Source organism: Vicugna pacos, chromosome 17, assembly GCF_048564905.1.
Source record: "Vicugna pacos chromosome 17, VicPac4, whole genome shotgun sequence".
NCBI classification, from domain to species: Eukaryota; Metazoa; Chordata; class Mammalia; order Artiodactyla; family Camelidae; genus Vicugna; species Vicugna pacos.
Genome location: NC_133003.1, coordinates 22,042,974 through 22,059,403, shown reverse-complemented (window position 1 = coordinate 22,059,403; position 16,430 = coordinate 22,042,974). Strand labels below are relative to the sequence as shown.

At 47.7% G+C, this 16,430-nt stretch overlaps 1 protein-coding gene across 1 annotated transcript; it reads left to right on the top strand.

Moving 5' to 3' along the window:
- The first annotated feature begins 7,637 nt into the window (after window positions 1-7,637).
- UBA7 (ubiquitin like modifier activating enzyme 7) lies at window positions 7,638-16,422 on the top strand. The gene is made up of 24 exons (XM_006196316.4): window positions 7,638-7,853; window positions 7,937-8,105; window positions 8,202-8,336; window positions 8,446-8,552; window positions 8,896-8,986; window positions 9,090-9,225; window positions 9,405-9,502; window positions 9,596-9,742; window positions 10,163-10,345; window positions 10,499-10,606; window positions 10,763-10,843; window positions 10,921-11,076; window positions 11,166-11,331; window positions 11,411-11,616; window positions 11,716-11,798; window positions 11,866-12,049; window positions 12,122-12,196; window positions 12,448-12,631; window positions 13,148-13,230; window positions 13,510-13,602; window positions 13,693-13,884; window positions 15,472-15,564; window positions 15,640-15,740; window positions 16,208-16,422. Exons 1-24 carry the CDS (start codon window positions 7,798-7,800, stop codon window positions 16,335-16,337), a joined length of 3,057 nt encoding a protein of 1,018 aa, XP_006196378.1. The 5' UTR covers window positions 7,638-7,797; the 3' UTR covers window positions 16,338-16,422.
- The last annotated feature ends 8 nt before the right edge of the window (window positions 16,423-16,430 follow it).

Below are 16,430 nucleotides of genomic sequence, written 5' to 3'. Positions count from 1 at the left end.
GGGAGAACTAATTCCCAGAGTTACCACAACATAATACTTAAAATATCCAGTTCTCAACAGAAAATTACAAACAAATTACAGCAAAAAATTATAAAGTATGGACCTTTCACAGAAAACAAATTGACTGAAAATATTACAGATTGTAGAACTGGAAAGTGTAATAACTGAAAGATTCACCAGAGTCACAAAAGGCAATTGCTTTCTTATAGATCAGCAAAAATAATTAAAATTAAAAATACAATACCATTTATATTAGCACCAAAAAGAAGGAAAAAAAAGAAAACAAATATTTAAGTATAAATCTAATGAAATATGTACCAAGATCTCTGTGAGGAAAACTATACAACTCTGATGAAAGAAATCAAAGATCTAAATGGAGAGATATTCCACATACATAGTAGGAAGACACAATATTGTCAAGACGGCAGTTCTTCCCAACTTGATCTGTAGATTCAACAAAGTCCCAGTAAAAACCCCAGCAAGTTATTTTGTTGATATTGAAAAGTTTGTTGATTTGAAAGTTTATACGGAAAAGCAAAAGACCAATAACTAACACAATATTGAAAGAACAGTCAGAAGATTGACACTACCAAACTTCAAGATTTACTAGAAAACTATAATAAAATAAGACAGTATGGTATTGGCAAAAGAATAGACACACAGATCAATGGAACAGAATTAGAGCCCAGAAGTAGACCCACACAAATATAGTCAACTGATCTTTGACAAAGGAGCAAAGGCAATTTAATGGAGAAAGGGTAGTCTTCAACAGATGGTGCTGGAACAACTGGACAAGCAATAAATAAATCTAGGCACAGTTCTTAAGCCTTCACAAAAGTAATTAACTCAAAATGGATCACGGAGCAAAATGTGAAATACGAAACTGTAAAATTCCTAGAAGATAACATAGGAGAAAATCTAGGTGACCTTGTGTTTGGTGATGAGACAATGTTGAAAGCATGCTCCATGAAAGAAAAATATATAATTTGGAGTTCATTAAAATTTAAAACTTCTGCTCTTGAAAGACTTTAAGAGAATGAAAAGACAAGCCACAGATTGGGAGAAAATCTTTGCAAAAACATTTGATAAAGGGCTGGTATCCAAACTATACAAAAAATTCTTGCAACTTAATAAGAAAACCACCAAATTTAAAAAATGGACAGAAGGTCTGAACACACACCTCCCTAAAGAAGATATAGAGATGGCAAATAAGCATCTGAAAAGACTTTCATCCCCATTTGTCATCAGAGAATTGCAAATTAAAATAACAATGACGTTAGTACTATATACCTATTAGAATGGCTAAAATCCAAAACACTTAGCAACACCAAATGCTAGCAAGGATGTGCAACAACAGCAACTCTGATTCATTGCTGGTAGGATTGTGAAATTGTACACTATGTCAGTTTCTTACAAAGCTGAACATAGTTTTATCATGGCTGAGTAATTGTGCTCCTATATATTAACCCAAATGAGTTTAAAACTTGCGTCCACACAAAGATCTGCACATGGATGTCTATAACTTTATTCATAATTGCTAAAAAATTAGGAGCAACCATGATATGTCCCTCATTAGGGAAAACTATGTGTGTGAGGTGTGAGGGAACATATAGAAACTATTCATATGGCTCTGACATGGGATTGGGAGCAGTAGTGGTTTATGAGAAAAGTAAAAATTCAGTGAGACTGAAATTTACCAGCCTCTTCATCAAGCTCTCCCCTGGATGCTGAAAGTGTTGTACCATACTCCAAATTCCCAAAATAGTTGCTTCAGACGGTTTCAGCTAGTTTTGGAGGAGCAGATTCCTGGAGCTTTCTATTTTGCCATCTTCTCATGACTCAAATAGCACTCCCTTAAACAATCAATGGGTCAAAGAAGAAATCACAAGGGACATTAGAAAATACCTTGAGATGATTGAAAATGAAACACCATATATTAAAACTTATGGGATACAGCAAAAGTGTACTGATGAAAATTTATAGCTATAAACACCTATGTTAAAAAAGAAGAAAGCTCTAAAATCAATAACCCCACTGTATACCTTAAGGAACTGGAAAAAAAAAAAAGCAAACTAAAGCAAAAGCTAGCAGAAGGAAGGCTATAAGAAAGATAAGAATAAATATAAATAAAATAGAGATAGAAAAATGTCATATTGTGATTTATATTAAGAAATATATATTTGGCCTTCATTCTGGCACAGAGCTCCTAAAACCCTTGTCTTTTGTTATGTTAATGAGATGACTTGGAAAGCATCTAAGGATGGGGGCTGGTTGACTGTGGAGTCAACCTGTGATTAGAGGATTGGGATTTTCAGTCCCACTGAAAGTCTCCTTCCATCCTGGGAGAACAGAGAGACTGGAGATTGAGTTCAATCATCAATGGCCAATTATTTAATCAACTGTGCCTATGTAGTGAAGCCTTCTAGAAGAACCCAAGAGGATGGGGTTCAGAGAGCTTCCAGGTTGGTGAACACATGGAGATTCAGGGAAACTGGCATGTCCAGAGACAACATGCAAGCTCCGTGCCCCTTCTTACATACCTTGCCCTATGCATCTCTTCTATCTGGTTGTTCCTAAGTTATATCCTTTTATAATAAACCAGTAATCTAGTAAGTGAAATATTTTCCTGAGTTCTGTAAGCTGTTCTAGCAAATGAAATAAACCCAAAGAGAAGGTTGTGGGAAACCCCAGTCTATAGACAGCCAGAAGCACAGGTGACAACCTGGACTTGCAATTGGCATCTGAAATGGTGGGGAGGAGGGCAGTCTTATAGGACTGATCCCTTAACCTATGGGATCTGATGCTATCTCCAGGTAGATAGTGTCAGAATTCAGCTGAATTGTAGGACACCCAGCTGGTATTGGAGAATTGCTTGGTGGTGTGTAATAAATACACCCATTAAAATTGGTGTCAGAATCGTAAACAAAAAATACAGAAAGTCAACAAAATCAAAAGCTGATTCTTTATATATATGTATATTCATGACTGGGACATTGTGCTATAGACCAGAAATTGATAGATTGTAATTGGCTGTACTTCAATTTAAAAAAAAAAAAGCTGATTCTTTGAAAATATCAACAAAATTGACTAACTTTTAGATAAATTGACTAAGAAAAAAAGAAGACTCAAATTATCAAAATCAGAAATGAAAGTGGGAACATTTCTACCAATTTTACAGAAATAAAAAGGATTATAAGAATATTATGAGCAATTTTACACCATCAAATTGGATAATAGACAAATTTCTAGAAACCCATAAATTAATAAAACTGACTCAAGAAGAAATACAAAATCTAAATAGGTGTATAACTAGTAAGGGGACGGAATCAATATTCAAAAAACTCCCAAGAAAGAAAAGCCCAGGATCAGATCGCTTCACTGGTGATTCTACCAAATATTTGAAAAAGAACCAACACCAAAAACATAGTATCCACATCGTGAAAAGACAACCCACAGAACGGGAGAAAATATTTGCAAATCATATATCTGATAAGGGGTAATATCCAGGATATAAAACTCATCAACAAAAAACCAAATAACCCAATCCAAAATAGACAAGGGATTTGAATAGACATTTCTCCCAAGAAGACTTAAAATGGACAATAAGCACATAAAAAGATGCTCAGTATCACTAATCATTAGGGAAATGCAAATCAAAACTACAATGAGATACCACCTCATACCCATTAGGTTGACTACTATCAAAACAAAACAAAACAAATGTCAGCGAGGATTCAGAAAAATTGAAACTCTTGTGCACTGTTGGTGGGAATGTAAAATAGTGCAGCCACTGTGGAAAAGAGTATGGTACGGTATTTCCTCAAAATATAAAAAATTACCATATGCCCCAGCAATTCCACTCTGGGTATATGCCCAGAAGAATTGGAAGCAGGATCTCAAAGAGGTATTTGTACATCAATGTCCACACTACTATTCATAGCACTATTCATAGTTCATAGCACTGTTATTCACAATAGCTAAAACATGGAAACAAACCAAGTATGGTACCATGGGATATTACACAGCCTGAATGAATAAATAAATAAATTTTTTTATTTGTATGAAATGGATAAGCAAAATGTAGTAATACATACCATGGAATATTACTTGATCTTAAAAAGGAAGGAAATTCTGCAGTATGCTAAAACATTGATGAAACTTGAAGACATTATACTAAGTGAAATAAGCCAGTCACAAAAAGACAAATACTGTATGATTCAACTTACTTGAGGGACTTAGAGTAGTCAAAATCATAGAGACAAAGTCTCTAAAAAGAAATAAATCCTCATCTATATAGTCAGTTGATTTTTGACAAATATGACAAAACAGTTCAATGGGGAAAGAGTCTTTTCAACTGAATAACTATAAGCAAAAGAATGAAGTCAGACCCTTACCTTATGCCATATATAAAAACTAACTCAGTGGATCAAAGACCTAAACTTATAAGCTAAAACTATAAAACTCTTAAAAGAAGACAGGAGAACCTCTTCATGACCTTGGATTTGAAAATGATTTCTTGGATATGAAAATAAAAGCACAGATAACAAGAAAAAATGGGCAAATCGGATTTGATCAAAATTAAAATTTTTTCTGGATCAAAAGGACTATCAAAAGAGTGAAAAGACAGCCCACAGGATGGAAGAAACTATTTGCAAATCATATATCTAATAAGGGTTTAATATCTAGAATATATAAAGAATCCCTACAACTCAAAACAAGAAAACAACACAATTCAAAACTAGTTAAAGAACTTTGATAGACATTTCTCCAGAGAAACTGTTCAACTGGCCAATGAGCACATGAAAAATGTTCAACATCATTAGTCATTAGAGAAATGCAAATAGAAATTACAATGAGATACCACTTCATACCCACTAGGATGGCAGTTATCGAAAAGATGTAAAACAAGAAATGTGGCAAGGATGTGAAAAAATTGGAACCCTGTGTATTTTTGGTGGGAATGTAAAATGGTGCAGCCACTGTGGAAAACATTTTGGTGGTTTCTCAAAAAGCTTAACATAAAAATATCATATGGTCCAGCAATTCCACTCCTAGATACGTATGTAAAAGAATTGAAATCAGTGACTCTAACAGATATTTATACACCGATGTTCATATCAGCATTATTCGCAATAGTCAAAAGGTGGAAGGAACCCAAGTGTCCATCAACAGATGCATGTATAAACAAAATGTGGTCTATACATACAATGGAGTATTATTCAGCCTTTAAAAAATTTCAGAAATATACTGCAACATAGATTGAAGACATTAAGGTAAGTAAAATAATCCAGGCACAAAAGGACAAATAGTGTGTGATTTCACTTATATGAGATACCTAGAGTAGTCAAATTCATAGAGACAGAAAGTTTGGTTGTTACGAAGGGTGGGTAAGGAGAAAACAGGATGTTATTGTTTAATGGGTTGAGAGTTTCAGTTTGAAGAGACGAAGTTCTGGAGATGAGTGGTGGTGATGGTTGCACAACAATGTGAATATCTTTAATGCTACTGAACTGTACATTTTTTAATGTTCAAATGGTAAATTTCATCTAATGTATATTTTAACACTATATAAAAAAGAACCAAAATTCTGATACACGCTACAACGTATGATGAATGTTGTAAAGGTATACTAAGTGAAAAAGAAACAGATACCAAGGGACAAATATTTTGTGATTCCACCTATATTAGGTATCTAGAATAGGAAAAGTCATAGCAGCAGAAACTATAATAGAATCTCCCAGGAAACGGGATCAAAGATTAGAGAGTTACTCTTTAATGGGTACAGAGTTTCTCTCTGCGGTAAAGAAAAAGTTCTGGAATTAAATAGTGGTGATGGGTACATAACATTGTGAATGTACTTAATGCCACTGAATTGTACATTTTAAAATGGTTAAAACCACAATTTTAAAAAATACATCTCTATTTTAATGAAAGCTTAAAAAAAATTAGGAATGGATGTTGAATTTCATCATATATCTTTTGGTGTCTATGAAAGATACCACTTACTTCAGAATCTGGCCCTGGTTTCTGTACTTAGTACATGTGACACATCCAAAAAATATTTATTGAATGGAAAAAAAACCCCACAATAACCTATCATTTCACACCCACTAGAATGGATATAATTTGGAAAAAAACAAACAAACAAACAGCTTGGCCATGGTGTGGAGAAATAGGAACTTCCGTACTTTGCTGGTGGAAAACAGTTTGTTAGTCCTTCAAAAAATTAAACATAGAATTGCCATATGACTCAACAATTCTACTTCTAGGTATATACCCTAAAGAACTGAAAACAGGTACTCAAATACTTGTTCTGGGATGATCATATTCATAATATCCAAAAGGTAAGAACAACCCAAATGTTCATCAACAGATGACTGGACAAACTGTGATATATGCGTGTAATGGAATATTATTCAGCCATAAAAAGGAATGATGTACTGATACATACTACAATTTGAGTGAACCTCAAAAAAATTAAGTGAAAATAAAAAACAGATACCAAAGGTCATATTTTGTATAATTCCTTTTATATGAAATATCCAGAATAGGCAAATCCCTAGAGACAGAACTGTATCTAAGTGTTTGTCAGGGGGATGGGGTTGGGAATGAGTAGTGATTATTTAATGTGGTCATGGTGTTCTTCAGTGGGTGATGAAGAAGTTTTGAAGCTGGAGAGAGATGATGGTTGCACAATATTGTGAGTACAGTAAACGCCACTGAATTGTACACTTAAAATGGTTATTAATGTATGAATTTTGTTTCAATTTTTTAAAAAAGAATTTAGGATAGCACCTGGTTTGGCTATTGTGGAGTTTTGTGGGGAGCTGGCACCAAGTTCCCAAGAAAGCAGAAGGAAACATCTGTAGGCGAAGGGTACACAGGACCTCTCTGTACTATTTTTGAACTTCGAGTCTATATTTCAAAAGAAAAGTTTAAATTTAAAATAAGGTCACATGTGATCATGGCTGCCCCATGCCTCACACTCTCAGATCTGGCACCCAGATACTGACCACCCTCTTGGAATCCTGGGACTCATCGGTGAGAGACTCTGATTGGCACCTAGGGCTGTCAGCTGTCCTGATCTTGCAGCTGTGAGCAGAGGGGACTCCCTGGGAGTTCCTGAGGAGATGGCTCAGGGTTAGGCAAGCACTCCCAAAGGTGTTAGGCTCCACCCCAGGTCTGTAGTTTAGGTCCTGGAAGTGGGACAACTTAACCCCATAAGTTCTCACAGCCTCTGGGATGGGACTGGCTCTGTCTTCTAGGGTCTCTAAGTCTCTGAGTGTGGGCAGGCAGCCAAGCAAGTCACCAGGACAAGGGAGTTCCCACCAGCACTCTGTGGGTGAGAAGCCCATTCAGGCAGGAGCTCCCGAGGGCGATCGGGGGCCGAGGTTTGGGATGTCTAGGGAGCTACAGGAGACTACAGGGATCCCTCCCACGGCTCTGCCCCCTTCCTCAAGAGAAATACCTGCTCTCACACGGGCAGAACAGAACCAGGAACTCTGTCCCACCTTGCCAGTGCCCTAGGGCTGCCAGAACTCATTTTTGCCAGGCTGTCTGTACAGGACAGGCTGGAGGCGGGACCAAGAACCAGCTCAGTCTAGTTTCACTTTTACTTTCATTTTTCCCCAAACTGACAGAGGAAACAGAAAGCTGTGACCAGCAGCGTCCTTTACTCCTTGGCCTTAGTGCCTGTTTACATTACCAAGGCTGGGCACTGACTCCTGCTGCACTGCCTCCCATACAGAGATCCTATCTATAATTGCTGCAGCCTGTCGTCCAGCCCCAGGCCTCAGGATGAATGTCCTGGAGACTTCCAAGTTGCTGGATGAAGAGCTCTACTCTCGGCAACTGTGAGGCCTGAGGTGGGGAGGAGAGCGGGGTGGACTTCTGACTTCTGGTCTCCAATTACCTGCCCTCTTACCTCTACCTACAGGTATGTGCTGGGCTTGCCGGCCATGCAGAGGATTCAGGGAGCCAAGGTCCTGCTGTCAGGTCTTCAGGGCCTGGGGGCTGAGATAGCCAAAAACCTGGTCCTGATGGGTGTGGGTATCCTCACTCTTCATGATCCTCACCCTACCTGCTGGTCTGACCTGGCTACCCAGGTGAGGTTCCTTGGGAGACTGTGGGTTTCCAGACCAGGTTGAGGGTAGGGCTCAAGAGAAAATTCCTTGCTTAAGCCAGACTGGGTCTGTCTTTAGTTTTTCCTCTCAGAACAGGACTTGGGAAGGAGTAGGGCTGAGGCATCTCAAGAACTTCTGGCTAAGCTCAGTGGAGCTGTTCAGGTGTGCATCCACACAGGTGACATCACTGAGGACCTGCTGCTGGACTTCCAGGTGCCCTCCCAGCCCTACTCTCCAGGCTAGCCCTGTAGCCACCTCCAGGCTGTAACAGTAGGGTGGGCCCAAAGTGGTTCTGGCCCTGCTGATCTTGAGGTCCGCCCAGGTGGTGGTGCTGACTGCATCGAAGCTGGAGGAGCAGTTGAAGGTGGGCACCTTCTGCCACAAGCACGGAGTCTGCTTTCTAGTGGCGGACACTCGAGGCCTCGTGGGGTGAGTGAGACGGCTTGCCTCGCCTGCCACATCCATACAGCAACTGGTCCCAGTGCTGTCCCCAGCTCCAGGCTAGCTCCAGAGCCCCTCCACCCAATCCCAGGCCTGTCCCAGCATCCCCTCTCAATTCTGGTGCCCAGTCCCACTCGTCTGCCTCCTCTACCCAGCCTGCAGACTTGCTCCAGTAAATCCTTCCGACTCCAGCTTCCAAGCCTCTCCCAGCATTCTTTTCCTAATTCTTTTCCCAGTTCCTCTGGGCTTGCCCTAGTGTCCCCCACCCTTCATCATAACCGTGGTGGTTAACCACTGAGCCATCTCAGTGACCCCTACTACCCCACCACAGGCAGTTATTCTGTGACTTTGGTGAGGACTTCACTGTCGAGGACCCTACAGAGGCAGAACCCCTGAGAGCTACCATCCAGCACATCTCCCAGGTGGGTGCTAAGGTGTGGGCACTCACCTACTGACTAAGGAGGGGCTGCTGGAGCCTGTGGAAGGCAGATACAGGTAGCCCTGAGCAAGCCACCTCTTATCCAGGGATCCCCTGGCATTCTCACTCTGAGAGAAGAGGCTGATGCCCACCACTTCCACGATGGGGATTTGGTGACTTTCTCAGGCATTGAGGGCATGGTGGAGCTCAATGGCTGTGCTCCTCGGCCTCTCCACGTGCGGGGTGAGTCATCCCCACTCCAGGCCCCCGTTGGGGTGGACACAGCCTGGTCCATGGGGAGAGGTTCTCCTTCCACCTTCCTCAGGGTGGAACAATGTCAAAGACATAGATGTAAGACAGGATGGGGTGTGGGGAACTCCTGGAGTTCAGGGGTCACACTGACTAGGCTGGATCTCCTCCAGAGGATGGGACCTTGGAGATTGGGAACACAGCAACTTTCTCTCGTTACTCCCGTGGTGGGGCTGTCACTGAGGTCAAGAGACCCAGGACTGTGAAACACGTGAGTTCAAGTGCATCTGAGGTGAGGGGTTTGGGTGCCTAGGGGGGGCCCACGGGGTTCTGGACCTGACCCTGAGCTGAGTGCCCCCTTCAGGAGCCCCTGGATGCAGCCCTACTCCAGCCCCGTGTGGTGGCCCAGAGTCCCCAGGAAGTGCACCGTGCCCACTGCCTGCATCGGGCCTTCCGTGCACTGCACGCATTCCAGCAGCTCCATGGCCGCCCTCCTCGGCAGTGGGATCCTGTGAGTGGCCCCAATGCCCCTTTCCCAGCCCGTGTCTTAATGGGGTCTCACCTTCCAGGAGGCAATGACTATCTCACAGATCCAAGTCTGAATCCAGAGGCAGTTTCCCACTCATCTAAAGGAGATGATAAACACTATCTCCAGACCAGAGGCTGGGTCAGTGAAAAGGCCAAGCAAAAAGCCTGGGGACCCATGCTACTCCTAACCTCTCATATCTGGTCTGGAAGCTGCCCCAAGGTTGAAGAAGCCTCCAGGGTTGTTGTCTGGCACTGGGTATCCTCTGGTGGGGCTTCCCAGTCTGGCAGCTGGGCTTCCATCCCACCTAGGCTTCTGCTTCCTCTTCTGTGGAACAGGGTGGATGGCTGCCTGAAGTATTGGAGCTTCAGGGGGATCCTATACCCATGGAGTTCTACCCCATAGGTTGATGCAGAGATGGTGGTGGGACTGGCCCAGGCCCTAGAACCACTGAAGGGGACAGAGGGAGAGTCATCGGAAGAGCAGCTGGATGAGGCTCTAGTGCGGACAGTTGCCCTGAGCAGTGCTGGTAGCTTGAGCCCCATTGCAACCATGCTCGGTGCGGTGGCTGCCCAGGAAGTGCTGAAGGTGGGCACAGGAAGAGGCAGGGCGGGGCTGGGTTGGGTGCTTAACACCAGAGAGCAGCCCTGGGGGATTCGCCAACCTGGGTGCAGCCCTCAGTCAAGATCTGAGGGCATTAGGAGGTGGAAGGAGTCCGCAGACTAAAGTGCTGACTTCTAGGCGGTCTCCAAGAAGTTCATGCCCTTGGACCAGTGGCTGTACTTTGATGCCCTCGATTGCCTTCCAGAAGATGAGGAGCCCTTTCTCAACCCTGAAGACTATGCACCGGTGAGAACCTGGGGTAGGGGTGCAAGCCTTATCCAAACTCAGGACAATGGGGAAACTGGAAGACTGGTCCCAAGATCCTGGCCTGGAAAACTTGGTATAAGAGGGAGATGCAGCAGAAGCCAGTGGCCATCACTGACCGCTATCTGTGTCCCCTAGAGAGACTGCCGCTATGACGGGCAAATTGCCGTGTTTGGGGCTGGTTTTCAGGAGAAACTGAGCCACCAGCACTACCTCCTGGTGAGCCTTGTGGTGAGGTGGGGAGTGAGCAGGGTGGGGCCAGGCCAGGCCCTGGCTAAGATTGTTCCTGTTGGCAGGTGGGTGCTGGTGCTATTGGCTGTGAGCTACTCAAAGGCTTTGCCCTAGTGGGCCTAGGGGCCGGGGGCAGTGGGGGCGTGACTGTTGCCGACATGGACCACGTGGAGCGCTCCAACCTCAGCCGGCAGTTCCTCTTCAGGCCCCAGGACATTGGTGTGAGTGTCCACCCCTCCCCACATCTGTGTCCTGAAATGTCCTCCTGTAATACATACCCCACACCCAAGTCTTCACACTTTCTTCTCAGAGGCCAAAGGCAGAGGTGGCTGCTGAGGCTGCTCATCACCTGAACCCAAACTTGAAGGTGACCCCGCTCACCTACCCACTGGATCCCACTACAGAGCACATCTATGGGGACAACTTCTTCTCCAATGTGGACGGCGTGGCTGCCGCCCTGGACAGTTTCCAGGCTCGTGAGTGCTTGACCTGGGAATTCAACCCCTTGTCTGAGACTGTGCCCACCCCACTTCTGACCCTCTGCCCCTTTGCCAGGACACTATGTGGCTGCTCGCTGCACTCACTATCTGAAGCCACTACTGGAAGCGGGCACAAATGGCACCCGGGGCAGTGCTTCTGTGTTCATGCCGGGTGTGACTGATGTCTACAGAGGCCCTGCCTCGGATGCAGATTCTGAGGATGCCTCCTACCCTGTTTGCACTGTGCGGTACTTCCCCAGCACAGCCAAGCATACCTTGCAGGTGGGAAGCACCCTCAGGGACTCCTACCCAACCTGGCTCCATTCTCAGCTGCAGAACTGTTCCCTAACTGGCACCTCCTGGTTCCTCCCTTCCCCTTAGTGGGCCCGGGATGAGTTTGAGGGACTTTTCCATCTGTCTGCTGAGACCATCAAACGCTACCAACAGGAAGGCCACCCACAAGAGTGAGTAAGAATTCAGGGCCCCTGTCAACCAAGAGGCTTAGCCTCAGACTTGCTCCTCTGTCCGCAGGGCACTCATTTCTCTGGCTGACATGGATGGGCCACAGGTACTGACCCTGCTGCAGGTGGTGCTGGGTGTCCTGAGAGAGCGTCCACAGACCTGGCGAGACTGCGTGCTGTGGGCCCTTGGCCACTGGCAACTGTGCTTCCATTATGGCATCATACAGCTGCTGAGGCTCTTCCCACCTGATAAAGTGGGTACTAGGAGTCAGGAGGATGAGTGCTCAGGGTGGCCAGACAGAGTCCAGCAGCCTCCATTTCCCTAGGTGCTTGAGGATGGAACACCCTTCTGGTCAAGTCCCAGACAGTGTCCCCAGCCCTTGGAGTTTGACGCCAGCCAAGTGAGTGGAGTCTTTTGGGAGCCCTGAGAGGGGAATGTGGTCCCTAGAATGGAGGTGAGCACCTCTGTATTTTGCAGGAGAGGGAGATGCTGAGAGGGAGAGAGCCCTATCTGTGCACATGGGGGTGTTCACATGTGAGGCAGATGCAGGTGCTCAAACAGATCCACAAATGGGCAGTGACCCCCACCCCACGTGCCCATCCAAGCTCACTCAAACCCATGCATCTGCCCCTGCTCTTGGTCTCACTGCAGGACATGCACCTCCTCTATGTGTTGGCAGCTGCCAATCTGTACGCCCAGATGCATAGGCTGCCTGGCTCTCGGGACCAGATTGAGCTCAGAGGACTGCTGAAGTTGTTGCCACTTCCTGACCTCCAGGACTTGGCCCCCATCTTTGCTAGTGACCTGGAGCTGACTTGGGCTTCTGCTAAGCTGGGTGAGATCCCTGGCCCTGGCCCTGGCCCTAGCCCCCATCCTGCCACCCAAAGGCCTGACCCTGTCCTCAGCCTGTGCTCCAGAAAGAAGATGGGGTCAGGGGAAGGCAGCCAACTTACTACCTTTCAGGCCCTCTGACCTTGCTTCTGTCTAGCCTTGGCCCCTCAGAAGGCCGTCTCTTTTCTGCCTACCCCACCCCACCTTGCTCCCTTGGCCGACTCACCAAATAAACAAACAAACAAACGAAAATAATAAAAAACACAAACCACTGGGCCTTGGGGAGCAACTAGCTGTGGTTGCTAGATAAGGACAGAACTACATACATGTGTGTGCATGCACATACATGCACACACAGGTGTGGGCTGGGGCTCCTAGGGAGATTTCAGCATCAATCAAGGGGTCTCGCTGTAAGTGGGAAGTGCTAGGCTTGGCAGGGACCAGGGATAGGCACTGGGCTCCTGGAAGAGTGCAGGACTTGGGGTCTAAGGATTGTCCCAACACACCTTTCCCCCGACAGGCCCTGAGCACTTGAAGAAACTTCACGAAGCCCTGGAAATCTGGAGTACAGGCCCTCCCCTGGAACCCTTGATGTTTGAGAAGGTGGGAGCCCAAGTGAGGCTGAAGAGACAGGCTAGAGAGGTTGTTGGGGAAGGTTAAGAGCTAAATCTCTTGGTCTGAGACCCTTGGTCTGAGTTCTACGCCCAGCAGGACCCCAGGAGCACCTCACCTCCCCTGAGTCTCAGCCTCCTTATCTGTTAAGTGGGTAGATGTGAGCATCTAGCCCACAGAATTGTGTGAAGACCTGTGCAGTGGCACAGAGTTGGCCAAGGTGAGGGGCACTGGGGCAATGTTAACACTACCATGCCTTGGCCCTCACAGGACAATGACAACAACTTCCATGTGGATTTTGTGACAGCAGCAGCTAGCCTGCGAGCTCAGAACTATGGGATCCTACCGGCCAGCCGCACTAAGGTAACTTGCCCCTTGGGGCTCAGGCCTGGAGGTGGGGTCAAACCCTAGCCTTACACCTCGGGCCCAGACCAAATCTTCTGTCTTTGGCAGAGCAAGCGAATTGTGGGCCGGATTATCCCAGCCGTTGTCACCACTACAGCGGCTGTGGCTGGCCTGGTGGGCCTGGAGCTATATAAGGTGGTGGGCGGGCCACGGCCCCTCAGTGCCTTTCGCCACAACTATCTGCACCTGGCTGAAAACTACTTTAGCCGCTGGGTACCTTTTGCCCCAGCCATCCAAAAGGTGAGCCCTTGACAACACTCCCCCCACACCAGGCCTGAGTTTTCCCTGTACTCACCCTACTCGGGCTTCAGGCTGTCACCAGGACCCAGACTCTGGGGGAGTCCTCAAGACTCCCTCCAGCCCCCTCCCTGCTGCAAAGCCAGGCTGGGACCTGTCAGACACAGGAAGCAGCCGTCAGCCACCCCCACCCTCCAACCCTCCGGGTCTGGGGGAGCTGCAGCTTTAACTCATTAGTGGAGCCAGACATCCCCCACATCCCCCTCCTTCCCACGAGTGCCCCTGAGGGGGAAGGGGGACTATGGCCCTAGCCCCAAACAGAGCTGAACATCAACATTGCCTGCATGGCATGGCATCCAACCTCCTCTGGCCTGGCCCTTCCCCTCAAGCTGAGTTAAAAGACACTGAGCTCTCCACCATGGGGCCCTGTGTGGGGTGTGCAGCCCTGTGGGGATGTGCATGCTCATGTCACATGTGTGAGTTCACTGGGGTCTGGGCATCCCTGGCCCTGTGGTGTGTGGGCATGGAGGGAGCATGCTTGCACATCTGTGTGCCAGGTGGGACTACAGGGCTTTTTCACTATGTGGGCTTGCATGGGTGTGCATGTGAGTACACATGTGGGTGTTCCTGGGCTTGTGTGCATGTGTGTTCCTTCAAGTGCAGGGCTATGAGTGCCCCTGGCTGTGTGCCCAGGCTCTGCAATAGTTGGCATTTCCTTGGGGCACAAGGAAGGGTGTAGAGAGAATTTCCTCACCAGGAGAGAGGCAAGAGGTCATGGGCCAGTGCCGGGCTCTTGCTGAGCAGCTCTGGGGTCCTTCAGGGCACAGCACACAGAGCCCCTTTGTGAGGGGCCCAGCCTCTGGCTAGAACACAAGCTGCCTTTGTCCATGGAGGAGGGGGAGAGGGAGGGGAAGGATCCCCCATCTCACCTCTGGCCTCGTCTCAGCTTGACCCCACTGTTTTCTGGGGAGCTGGCAGAGCCCCTCTGTCTTGGCCCCTGGCTGTCTGCCACCTTATGCCCTCAGCTCTGGGTCCCAGAACCTCAAGACTCTTGAAATAAGGAAAAAGGGGACAGAAAGAGGAGGCCTCTGTGGGCTGTGTCCCTGCTTGGGTCACTGTGCCCCTTGCCTGTGTGCCCATGAGTAGTCCAAGGCCCTGGTAGTAAAGGATTAGAGGACAGAATGTACCGCCTACCCCCCACCCCAGCTTCCAGCCTTGCATTTGAGGAACAAGCAGCTTTATCAGAGACTGCAGTGGCCCTGTTCCCGCTTCCTCAGGAAGCATGTCCCTCCGACACACACACACACACACACACACACACACACACACATGCACAGCCTGTGTGATGGATCGCCTGTTTCCCTGTGCGGAGGCCCCATATCCCCATTTCCTGTGCTGGCCTCAGCATGGGTGGGGAGAGTGTTGAGACTCTGGGCCCAGATCCCACCTTCCACCCCCACCCCCTGGCTTCTGCTTCCTGCCTCTAGTCCAGCTCCTCCCCTAGGAAGGGGCCATAAGCTGCTAGGGACAGGGGGAGGGGGAGGGGTGTGTGTAAGAAGCTTCTCACTCCTCCCCACTACCACCCCCCAGTTCCAACACCTGGAGTGGACCTGTTGGAAACGCCTGGAAGTGCCTGCTGGGGAGCCGGAGAGGACCCTGGAGTCGTTGCTGGCCCATCTCCAGGTGTGCCCCATTCCTGCTCTGTCCCCAGGCCTGGCCCAGCCTGGCCCAGCTGGCACCTGACCTCTCTCTGTCTAGGAACTGCTGGAGGTGAGGGTGACGATGCTGCTGCGTGGCCCGGCTGTGCTCTACTCTGCAGGATGGTCGCTTGAAAAGCAGGCCCGGCACCTGCCCCTCAGGTGAGCCCACACCTGGCTCTAGCCAGGTCTCATTCTGTCCCTGGAAGTTGGAGGTGGGGAAAAAGTAGCCTTCCCTCTTTCCAACCTCATCTGGGCCCCTCACACCTTCCTGAAGTTTTCTTTTGCCAAATGGAGCCAGCAAATGGGCTGGGGGTGGGCGGAGGGCCAAGAGCCTGAGGAGGGGCCTCTAGGAGCTGCCTGCTCAGCCAGCCCCACCAGCTCCTCCACACCCTGCTCAGCTCCCCTTTCCCAGCCCACTCCCAGGGGACTCGCAGCTTCCTGCCTCCTGCCCGCCCCGCCAGCCGCTCCTAAAATAGTTTCAGATGTTTCCTGTCTTGGGCCATTCTTGCTCCTGGCTTGGACTCCTTATGGCCCACCAGCACCTTGTAGTCCATGCCAGGACACTCTCTGCCTGCCACTGCCCACCTCCCCAATCTCCCCCAATCCTCTCCCCACCATGCCACCAGGGTGACGGAAGTAATGCGGCAGGTGACCGGCCAGGCACCTGAGCCTGGACAGCGGGTGCTGGTACTGGAGCTCAGCTGTGAGGGTGATGAGGAGGACACTACCTTCCCACCCGTGCACTATAAGCTGTGACAAGGCAGCAGCCTCACCACCCAGCTCTGTCAAGCTCTGTATCCCAATCCCTCAGGAGGTACTCAATAAATGCTTGTTGAAGGAAGGGCAGGA